At 37.1% G+C, this 12,507-nt stretch overlaps 1 protein-coding gene across 3 annotated transcripts in view; it reads left to right on the top strand.

Annotated features, from left to right (window-relative positions):
* The window catches only part of LOC142318319 (transmembrane protein 135-like), a 60,946-nt gene that overhangs the window by 24,621 nt on the left and 23,818 nt on the right, over positions 1-12,507 (top strand). For all 3 annotated transcript variants that reach the window (XM_075354891.1, XM_075354892.1, XM_075354893.1), the window contains one exon: positions 8,766-8,865. In XM_075354891.1, the coding sequence (XP_075211006.1) occupies positions 8,766-8,865 (100 nt within the window). The remainder of the gene's footprint in view (positions 1-8,765; positions 8,866-12,507) is intronic.

The following is a 12,507-nucleotide window of genomic DNA, read 5'->3' on the forward strand; positions in this document are numbered from 1 at the left end:
TTATAGCTTTATTGAGAGCTGTTCTAGCCTCTTTATAGTTGCTAACTGCCTCCTGATATATCGAGTCACCCGCGGGTCTGAGCCTTTGCATTACACGTCTCCTGGTTTGTAGCGTCTGTCTAAGGTGCGCTATTTCACCTGTCCACCAATAGACCGTGTGTTTCCTTAGGCAATTGCGCGATTCTCTATCCATCTCTTGCATAACAATATTGGTCAAAGTATCTGGCGTAAGATGTTCAGCCGCCTCTAGTCTTGTAGCCACTCTATTGGTAATTACTTCTATTTTGTACGCCGAAAATCTAATCAATGAAGGTTGTTCATTCGTCTTAAAACTGACACCGTTCAATGATATCATCGTGGCATAATGGTCGCTAGCTATATCATGCGGTATCACCTCCCAATACCACTGCTGACTCCTCCATCTATTGTCAAGTATGATGAAGTCCAGGATAGAGGTATGTCCCATGGCCTCGAATGTAGGCGTCTCATCATTAACGCAATGGCAGCCAACGGTCTCCATCAAGTCTGTTAATAATTTACCTCTCTTATTCGTACATCGACCGCCAGCCGCCACCAGCCTACTGTTGAAATCTCCTACCATGATGATCTTCTTATCCGTGTTACTAATTAGCTCTTGTATCTTATCAAGGGTGCTAGTGAATTCACTAAGTGCCACATTGGGAGATATATATACGCCAATTATCAATGTTTTGGACGTTTCTAGCGCCACTGTGCCTTTGCTTCTAAAATTTAATCTACTTGCCACTCTATTACTGACATCTTTAATTACTACGTCACCCTCAGTGTCTGCATACCAACCAGACCTAGCTGCCTCATAAATATTTGGCTCGGTAATAACCGATATGTCAACTTTCTTCTGTACAACCAATCTAGATACCATGCTGTGTGATAGCGTGCTCCTGTTTACATTTGCTTGTAATATTCTAATCATTTTTTTTATTAATATCGCATTGCTATGCACCAGTCCTATGCTCATAGCTGTTACACGTCAGACATTTCTTGGGCTCCTGACAATTCGCAATAACGTGGCCTCTGCCACCGCAATTAAAACACAATTCAGATCTGTCAGGACCGTTACAATCCTGACGACTGTGACCCGTACCCCAGCATCTGTAACATTTTTCACCATCTTCTCGTATGAATGCTCGGCAGTTCACCCAGCCGATACGTAAACGCTGCTCCACCATCCTACAGGCTGCCCTATAGGATGTGATCACCGTAACATTCCTGGTCTCCGCGAATCCGGGTTTTATTGAAGAGATCCTACCATCTTCCATATCACCAACTCTCGCCGTTATAGCCGCTAAGATTTCTTCTTCAGTGGTGTCTCCTTCGACGTCTCTAATATGTACAATAGTGCGACGCCCGGCTCTTGTTTTAAGATCCACTTTTAGGTCGGCAACTTTATTTTTTAGAATACAGGTAAATTCTTCAGCACTTTTGGAACCCTGTATTCTTACCAGTACCTCCTCATTTCTTCCTTTTTTCAGTGAAATTACATCTTTAGCATCATCTTTTGCAACCGCCGTCTTCATGGCACCCAGAAGCTCAGCGTATGTTTTGCCCGCAGCTTTGACGACTAACGTTCTACTATCCTCCACAGGAGGGGTTGACTTCTTAATACGCATTTGCCCAGGCCTAACCTGAGAGTCTGCACCGTCCGTATATAGAGTCAAAACTGCTAATTCATTAGTATTTCCTTTAATTCTTCTCAGAGCTTTCAGTATAGTAAGCATAGTGTTCTTCTCTTCCATGCTAGAGTCGTAGAAAATTTTATACTTCCTCCGCTTCACTTCTGTCTCCTCTCCGAAGACAGTTTGCTCATCCCTCATAATATCTCCCGCCTTATATTTGGGGGTCCTTGTGTCGTCATCTTCACTCACGCGGATTCTGCAAACATCTCTCAGGCTACAAGTATCTCCTACTCCAGCGGGCAATTCAGAAACCATACTCAATTTAGCCCTAAGTACGTTCGGCCATCTCTTATGTAGTAACTCAATAAGTTCTTCATCCTCTAGCTCTTTTGTGAGTATTTGTTCTATATCATCTTCTCTATAGTTGGACATCGTCTGTGTGGCCTGCGAGATTAAAGTCACAGGCGCCGACGGCTCGGTCAAACCATTTAAGCCTTCATAAATCTTCTTGAGTTCCATTTCATGGGTGCCTATATACTTAGGCAAACCGGGTCCTATATGTTGCTTAAGTGCCGCCATCGTGAGTCCTAGTTGGTGAACCAGACTACCCAATGTCTCTGGCAAAGGATCCTCCTCATCTGTGGATCCTTGCCTCGCCCTCTTTTTTCCCTTAACGTCAGTTTTCTTGACGTGAGGTAACTTTTGTGCACTAGTGCTTTGCGTGGCTGTAGCTTCCAGCGGGAGCGATCCCCGTCTTCTCATGATGTGTCACTGAGTGATTAATAAAAATAAAATAAAATTAAATTAAATAAGTAAAAATAAATATATTATAATTAAAAAAAAAAAAAAAAAAAAATTAACAGTTACTATAGTAATTAATAAAACTACTTTCAAGCAGCGCTTGTCAGTCTAAGCTATGATAGTTCCCTATCCACTATTGCAATTGATAACAGCTGTAACAATACTATCTACTAAAGATAATTCCCCGAGCAGTAAACAAATTAATCTACTGACACACTACAACCCCCACTAACTTGCTACTGCAACCAGCAGACTATAGACCTTATTACCAAAGGCAATAAGGTTGATCAACTAAAAAACACTAAATAAAATGGTCATTCCTATCCAAAAATCATAAAATTTAAAAGACGCTTCCAGTAAATTTCCACCGACAATTGCCAATCCTCCAAATCAAAAACAAACACCGTTGAACCGATAAAACCAGAATACTAGCAGAGCGTACAAAAATACGTCCAAACACGACAGAATCTCTAACTCGACTCCACTTAAAAACATTAACCATTTCCAACAAAACATTGTCAAACAATCAAATTCACTTCAAATAAACACTTTCAAAAACACCTTAACAAAATATTTAAAAATCCCTCATATTAAGAAATGTTTAACATATAATGACAAGCGTGTAAAGGGCTATTGTCACTTAAACAACTCACAGACCACTTCTGTCAAAGATATTAAAACATCTTCATGCTACGCAAAAATTAAAATGTTCATCCTTTCATTACAATTCGTCAAAACACATAAAAACGAGCTTCTTCTTATGCCCTGTCACCAAGGTTTTTCCTTAGGCCATGCTTTTTTACTTCTCTTATCCATTATCATAAAGGGTTCGATGTCAAATTCCAAGATATCTGAGACCGAGGAGTTAGAATCATCCAATCGTTCGCAGTAAACCAAGGCAGATCCATGCTACCGGCATCAGATAATACATGGCCAGATGCTGTGGTCAGTAGTGCAACCGAGTCAAGACTCGATGCACTCCTCGCTATTGCTTGCGAGGCGGCTGAAATCCTTGCTCTTTCACTTAAAAGTCTCTATGTTTTTGGGGGCTCCATTTTTGTTTTTCCTAAATCTTCTTTTCTAATTTTTTTTTCCACGTAGGAATCTTCTCGGTTTCCGGCATGGGGATTTTTGTAACCTCAACTTTGGGTTCAGGCTTCTTTTCTTTTCTGCATTCACTGTCCTTCGTCTTAGAAGTGGTCGAAGGTTCATTTCTCAAAGCAGACGAACTCGTTTGCTTAACAGCTGCTGCTTTCTTCTCCCATTTTGGGCTATCTTTTCTGGTTGGACTATTTCTAAGTTTTTTGTTCACGATACGTTCAAATATACTTGCTAACGCCGGTGTCAGTTCTGTAATCACATCCTTCGCTTTGAAAGACGATGCAGGAAATGACAGAGCTGTGCATGACATTAACTTCGACGCACTATTACTAACAATTTTCTTCGCTTCTAAGTATCTCACCTTTTGAGTGGTCTTAATCTTTTGTTTTGCTACCTCTCCTTTATGCATTGGACAATTTCTAGATCTCGCTGAACGATTCCTGCGACAGTTGACGCAGGCAGGTGGATTCCTAGTGCAACGAGCCGCTGTGTGTCTATACCTCTGACATCAAAGTATCACAATGGAGTCGGGATGAACGGACGGACGTCTAATCTGTGAAAGCCAGCCTTTATCTTTTCTGAGCACTTTGGCTTGTTGAATTGACATTCAACAACCCAAATCCAACCCTCCGCGTCGCAACACGTGCAACACGGAGGGTGAAGGTACCAAAGTACCATGTCGTTGCCCGCCCCGGACATATACGTAGATGTTATTGCATGGATGTGGGGTTGGATTTGTCCTGGACATTATTATTATTTTTTTTATTTTTTTTTTGGTTTTAATAGGCATCAACTGCTAAGGTCATTAGCCCTCTTCACATTCTTAAAAAGAGGTTAATATCACCATCAGGGTCGTCATAAGTAAGGGTGTGAAGGGCCCCAGATCATTTAACCACAAAACACCAAAACACTTATGGGGTGTAAAGGGAGGGACCCGATCTTAAAATTAAAAACAAAATAAATCTCAAGTATAAAAATGGAGAAGATAAGTCTCTACAATACCATATTCTCCTTTTACCTGTCTCGCTTTTTTATTTAAGCACCCTCGGGGTGACCAGAACATACATTAAGCAGCACATCAAACGCCCTAGAATGCCGTGGCAATTGACTCCCCCTATAAACAGGCCCGTAGGACGTAACCCTTTGGGGTCCTTTACCGCGTCATAATAGCAATCTGATAACCTGTTCAAGACGGCCAAAGAACCCCTCGGCGGGGAGGCTGTCCTTCCCGGTCCTGATCTACTTGGCTTCAGGCATGCATTGCGGAAACCCTTGGCCCCGCGTTCTCAGTCAACCCTTGAGGGTACCCCAAGCTATCACTAGATGCACCCCGATTCCGCTACTCTTGCATGCAAGTGACTCCGAGCGGCCTAGGCAAGAGTGCTATCTCCCGTCACTATACATCCCACGCTTCGGGACTCCCATTGTATATATTTATAGAAGCTAACCCTTAGATATTCTTTAACAGAGCTTTAAATTTTTTTTTTTTACAGACTTTTAAGAAGTCCACTGACGTGTAGTAAAGCAACTATTTTTTCTTCATTCCATTATTCAAATCAGCAGCAATATTATATATTAGTTGGATCCTCTTTATGAGGTCCTCATATACGGTACACCTTTCCATAAGATGTTAAACTTGGCTTTAATACAAACACTGCGCATTGGTCTTTCTTCGCCGGTTAACAAACATGAATTTGTTATTCGCGTGTGACCGATTCTAAGTCTGGGCACAGCCACTTTTTCTCGGCGAGTCAAATTCACATCACTTTTCCATTTAAACGGAAACGGTTAACCGAGTTAAATTTTGTATTTAATCTTCTCCAATCAGTATTCCACCTGTTTCTTATTGTGTTAAACCATTTTTAACATTTGCCACCCGTACAGGAATTACATCTTAGTTATCACAGTCTGTCGCCTTTCTAGCAGCTTTGTCTGCGCTTTCATTTCCTGCAATACCAGCACGCCCTAGAGTCCATACAAATACGCATCTCTGTCCTCGTTGATTTCAAACGTACAAACTGGACAGGATATTTGCCATTAGGACATCCTTGAAGTTCTTGTTCCTAATTGCAACAAGTGCACTTAGACAGACGGAACATATTAGTACTCTCTCTTCGAAGTAGTGTTTCGTGTATCGAAGAGCTTGCTGAATGGCGGTAAGTTCTGTCATATAAACACTGGCCATATCTGGCAGTTTCCAAAAATGGGCTTCTCCATTTACATATATGAAGTATCCAACACCATATTCGGTTTCAGAACCATCAGTATATTTTTAATGTATTCTTCGCAACTACTGACGGTTGGTAAAAATTCCTGTTGGATGATTACTGCTGGCTTCTTTTTTATTTCTTCCCGAGAGAGATCCAGCCTTGTATTTACCGCTGACAAAAGCCACGGCAGTATTTCTCTCGTAGAAATCGCTAATATCTCTGGTAAAGCAATTTCATATTTTCTTGTCAATTCGTGATACCTTATTCCGGCTGGTCTGGAATAGGTAGCACGATGTTCATCTAATGCAGCCAAAGGATGATTGCTAAAAAATTTGTTATTTATATGGGTAGGAAAAGCCCATATATTTGCCGCATATCTTATCAGTAGTATCTCTCTTCTATAATGTAGTGGCATTATTCTTTCTTTCGATATTAGACTAGTCGCCGGAATGGTGCGAAATTTGCCTGTCACGTATCTTATGCCGCTGTTATGAATTACGTTTAACTTTCTTAAATTCGACTTAAATGCGTCTGGTTCAGGCGCCAATTTAGAGGCGGGAACGTGGATGACCCCCCCCCCACAATACAGGAGTCGCACTAGTCACTGCCCCCTGACTGGGGGGACACTTCCCCTCCTTGTGGTTTTTAGTGGTCTCTGTGATTTAGAGGCCACCTGGGTTGCAGGAGCAACCGAAGTGCCTCCATAACAGACTGCGAAGCAGTCACTTTCTTCGACTTATCATCCAATATTTCACGTAAACGGACGTAACCTTCTTGCTTGGCGTCCGTTTTCTTCTGGTCAAGAGCACTGTTGTTTTTCGAAGACATTTCATCAGGAGGCTGTACTGTTATCTTTGGCTTTACGGTTTCCTTACGACTGAAAGGTTTCATTTTGTTTTCTGTTATTCTTTCAATCACGGTAGCCAAAATGGGCGCAAGTTTACTAATAAGCTGACTTTCATCGACAGCAAGAGCAGGAACAGCAGCCGCAGCCTGAGCATAAGTTGTTGTTGCTCTAGGCTTGCAGGCATTTACAATCTTCTTAGCTTTAAGGTAGCTGATTTTCTGCAGGGTTTTTACTTCCTGCAAAACTACTTCTTCTTTGCAGACAGGACAGTTTCGGGATCTGCACGAATGCTGTCATTTACAATTTACAGATTTAGGAGGCTCCTTACATGGCTCTCCTTCATGATCTTCATTACCGCACACGCATATTTGCGGTCTCTCGGATCTGGGAGCGGTTTGGACAAATCGTTGGTACTTGAAGCATCTCATATGTTGTGGGACAAATGTCCAAACGGTGAATTCCTGCACGAACGTTCTCCGGCAGAGTTGGTCGGTTAAAATTGTGGTCATGAGAGGCAGAAGATAGAACCTCTCCATTCCTTCACAAGTTCAATCTGCGGCACTCTATCACTCCTTGTGGCGTAAATTCCTCAACTATTTCCTGCTCTGTGCAGTTCAGAAGATCCCGACAGACCGCAACACACTTTGAGGTGTTGAATGTGCCGTGCGGATCGACACGAACAGCAAAATATTCATTATTCTTGAGCCCTAGGATCTTCTGTGACTGCATCATTCGTAGTCTCCACATGAAGTCCATTATAAGTTTTCGTAATTTCTTTAACTGGGCCTCCAGCACATTTTGTTATTTCTCCAGCAATGAGATAAGGGCTTACCCTCGAAAAATTTTCATATTCTTTTGTGATTACCAAATACTTCGATTTTGATACATTACTCTTATAAAAATCTCTTTGCACAATGTTAACTTCAATTTCTAGTCGTCTTGACTCAGCACTCTTTCTCCGTTTCGCCTCAGGTAAAACGGCTGGTTATAAACGAGGGTGTTTACGTGAACCCTCTGCCACGTTTGATGATTGTTCAAGTTGCATGTTATGTAATGCCTTTTGTAATAAGGCTAGCCGCCGGGGTACCGACTCTCGCTACCGACATCCCATGGCTCACACGTAGCAGTAAGGGCTCCGATACCCTTATTCATGGGACAATCCCTGCTAAAGGCCTAAGTGACTGACTCACACTAGACGGCGCTAGACATCGACAGAGCAAGCTCTCAGCAGCCCACTCTCAAACAATCGAGAAGAGGGATGGGCACGCCCTGTCCGCACTCCGTCCAGCGTCGGCAAACAGATCACGGTCACGACTCCCACCGCAAGCAGCGAAATTATTATTATTAGCTAAGAATATGATTTTCAAGGTATTGGTAGAGTCTTTCTACTAAAATAGAGCAGTTTATGTAATATATCTCGTACAGATTGGGTTAATTAATTTCTTATTTCATATCCACATCTTTACTGGTATTTTTTGGCTGTGATACATTTTGTTCATTGAGCAGAAGGTAGTGTCTGTTGTGAACAAAGTATGAAATGACTGGGATATAATATGGCTATTGATTCTAGAGTTTGACTTAAAAAAAGTCATAAAAATATACGTTCAAAAACGCTATGTTATAGAGTTATGGCTAGCGAAAAATTTCGCCCGGATTTCAGTTTCCCGCTGAATGAGGTCATAATGAAACATTTTGTATTTATAACAAGGAATAGCCAAATAGCAAGGAATTATACTGTAAAATTTCATAAAATTTGGATAACGTATCTGACTGAACTTGACTCTCATATACTTTTTTTTATTTCATTATATCATTAGCAAAGGTGAATTGCATCAGAAAGAGATGTTGCTTATTGTTCGTGCTATAAAATAAATTAGCAGTAAAATAAATACGTAGATTTCCGTTCAACTTCCGTTCATCCAACTTCGTATAAATTCAAGAACAATCTTTTTTATTTAAATGGATGTTTGATTTAATAAAATTATAAGTGGTCAAATAGAGCGTGGATTTTAATGAAATTTCGGTATTTTGTTAAAATAGCTCTAAAATTATATTATGAATTTATTCATATTATATATTTTTCGGAAACATGTTGTTATTAGGAATTTCTCCTTTTATGTTGTTTAGAACGTATTTTTTTAATTTCAACAGGTTTTTCATACCACCACAAGGTAAAAATAAATCTGATGTAGAAAATAATTCAACAGTTATGTGTTATCATAAAGATTCCTGCTGGAAAGACATTGCTAAGGTACAGTAAATAACTATATTATAGTAGATTAATTTCAATGTAAGTGAAGTTTATCATTATTACCACTCAGTTTCAATACTAATAATATTTACATGGCCAAATATATACGTGTATATATATATATATATATATATATATATATATATATATGCATTATTGGTCTTCAATAAGAAATACGTTTCAACAAACTTACCTATTAATTATTTGCATGTCCTTTACTAGCCCCAAAACGTTTAAATATTCACCACTACTTAATAAACATTAAGTCTGACATGACAATAAACTACAATAATTGAATTTTCGACTTGTTATGAATAATTTTTGTAATAATTTTCACTTAGATTTTGCATTTAGTTTTTAACTAAAAACTTGGTTGTAAACGTGTTTGTGTATCAGCTTGTAGCAATTTGTAAAAAAATCTAGCCTATCTTGAACAGCAAACAGCAATTTAGTTACTTTATGGTAATATGAAAATGAATCGTGAAGTAGCAATATGAATTTCACGGAGATAGCAATGAATAAAGAGGAAAAATGAATAACCGATTAATGCAAACACTTGTGGTAATTGAAGAGAATACTACGAAAATAATTACTGATATCAAATGAGGAACAATTGCAGTTAATTAGGTTAACGTATGTGAAGTTAATTTCGAAGCGATATCAAATGAGGAACAATTGCAGTTAATTAGGTTAACGTACGTGAAGTTAATTTCGAAGCGATCTAATCACTTTTGCTAAAAAAAACAGACTCTTTGTAGAAAAAAAGGACCGTAAAAAAGGAAGAAATGAATTAAAGGCAAACGAAAAAAGTATTAGGAGTCTGTGAACGTTTCATCTGAAGCAAAGATAAATAGGTTAACGTAGATTTTCTAATTCTTCAGATATTTATAAAACTGAAGAGACAATACATATATCGGAACAGATGGCGACTTCGAAATTTTATGAAAAACTGTTACGGGATTTCCTTTTAAACTAATATTAAGATGATATCACCATAAAATATTTATGGTGAAGACTGGGATTCTTCAACGTAAGTACTACTTTTGGAACTGTCACAGAATCTCAAATCTATATGGCTTAGATAGCTGTCAAATAAGAATTGTAAAGGAATATGGTGCAAAATATATATTATTAGTGAAACATTGCGGCAAAATAAGATAGAACAAATTTAGTATTTTATAACTTATATTTACAATGTAATATTAAAATTATGGTACTATAAATTATCTAATATTATAGAACAAGTGGCCATTAAATCCAATTTGTTTGATAGAAATCGAGGAATGATAGGTATATTAATTAATAAATAATAGTATAGCGGCTAGTATCGTTTAAATTTGTAATTCGTAAATGTAATTCGTTTACATTTGTAACAAACACAAACGAATTACAAATGTAAACGATACTAGCCGCTATACTATTTTTTATTAATTAATATACCTATCATTCCTCGATTTCTATCAAACAAATTGGATTTAATGGCCACTTGTTCTATAATATTAGATAATTTATAGTACCATAATTTTAATATTACATTGTAAATATAAGTTATAAAATACTAAATTTGTCCTATCTTAGTTTGTTAGGGTGAGATATGGGAACTTTATGTGATTGTAGACATGGTATACTTTAATGTCGGTGGTAATTAATTGTAGAACAGACCTGGAGAAATGTTTTGAAGATCGTGAAGATAATTTAAATTCTTATTCAGTTATAAATTGCCATTTCAATTAAAGAATAGGAGAATCTAAACAGCCATTCGATGGCAATTTTTTTTTTTTTGTTAATTGCTTGCTGACGAGAATAAGAACAAGAAAATTATTAAATTTAATAAAGATAATTTTTTATGGTCAGTGATAGGGGCATGAGTGATAGCCATGGGGAGTATACCTTTTCTAATGCAAACGGTAACAGTAAAATTGATCTAGTGTAAGTTAATTATAATTTTACTAATTTAATAGAAGATACGAATGTGTCAGATTTTACTTTATCATCGGATGATCTCTGAGTATTTTACTGAAAAATATATAATTATTAAAACTGAATAAACCAGTTCAAAGCATGGCAAAGATTAATCAGGCCTTAATTGCGTGGCAGTATATGGTAATTTTATGCAGACGTACGGACGAAGATATTAATAATATCTTAATGCTGATGTACTCTAACGACTTTGTAAGTTATTCAGATAGAACCTCAAATTTAAAAAGCAAGTTTAAGTGTTTGTCTGAATATTATAATAATTTGAAGCTGTCAGTTAATATTTGAAAAGATAAAGTTATTATTATTATTTTTTTTTCATAGAGATAGGCTAAGAAAGACCATAGATTTAGTTCGTAGACCACAAATTTAGTGCATCAGGTCGATTTGGCGTTTTTAGACTCAGTAGTAAATAAATCCAAAGGGATAGGTGAGTCAGTAATTAGTATATAGTGCAGGAGCAAAATACAACTCCTGGAACAGCAAAATGAGGTTATATTGTGTACTGCTAGTTATACCAAACTTTTATACAGCGCAGTGGTGTGGGTTTCTGAATAAATAATTTCGTAGAGAAGGTTCAGTTATATTTTACAAATGCATTTTACGTAACGTAGTGATTAGGGTTATCTCAAGCCTAGTCACTAAGCTAGAGAGACGCGGAGGCTTAAATTATATTATTTGACATTTCAGAGCTAGTTAGGATCCCTGAAAAAAATAAATAGTATGACAACAGACTGATATCCAACATTTTTTGCAACAAATTAATAGAGTTAAATAATTCTAGGGACGCCGGAAGAAGGGTAGAATTAACTGGGTGGTCCTTGTAAAGGACCAATTTTCTGTTGCCGGTTTGGATTGCCTTTGGAGAGCTAATGGAATTCTATTCCTGATTTAAAAATAGAATCAACTGGTTAATAACTAAACAACGTGCAAGAAATTCTCTTGAGGGTAATTGTTGATTCAGTGACCTTCTTATAACGTAAATGGCTAAATCTTTGTCTTGGTTTGGGGAAGCAGCTTGTAATGAACGTACACTTTAAGAAATTAAGAATCATTAGACAGGCTCGATCATTATACAAACTGCCTTAAAATTTGTACATCAGTAGCCATTTATATAGATTTTACATTGACCTGTACGATTTACAATTTCAAAACACAAAAAAAAAAATATTGGTAACATTTTTTATTAAGTTGTACAACGTACGTCGAAATAAAGAAAAATATCTATTAAAATACACTCTAAACATCACAAATAAAAATGACAAAGTGATGGTATTTGTTTTTATAACTTTAAAGTAGAAAAATGTTATAATTTATGTTTACTTACGTAAGGTAATAGATACGAAGATGATGCATGTAAATCTAGGATAATATTGCATTTACGATAGTTAGGGTTTCTTGTTTCTGTTAACCTGATTTTTTTTTAACCTGAATTTACTCAAAATATTTGTACTAAAAATTACGTATTTTTAACTTTGTTATTAATTTACTAATTTTGAATTTAATTTCTAAAAAAAGATAAATTGTAAATTTAAAACAATCTAATTGATTAACAATCAATGAGTTTAACAGTTTGTTATTATTAATATTATTTGCATCATGTAATTTATTTTATAATATTGCATTTTTTTTATTGTTGAAATTTTTAAATTGTGTAAATTTTGA

The sequence above is a fragment of the Lycorma delicatula genome, chromosome 1, assembly GCF_047948215.1.
Source record: "Lycorma delicatula isolate Av1 chromosome 1, ASM4794821v1, whole genome shotgun sequence".
NCBI lineage: Eukaryota > Metazoa > Arthropoda > Insecta > Hemiptera > Fulgoridae > Lycorma > Lycorma delicatula.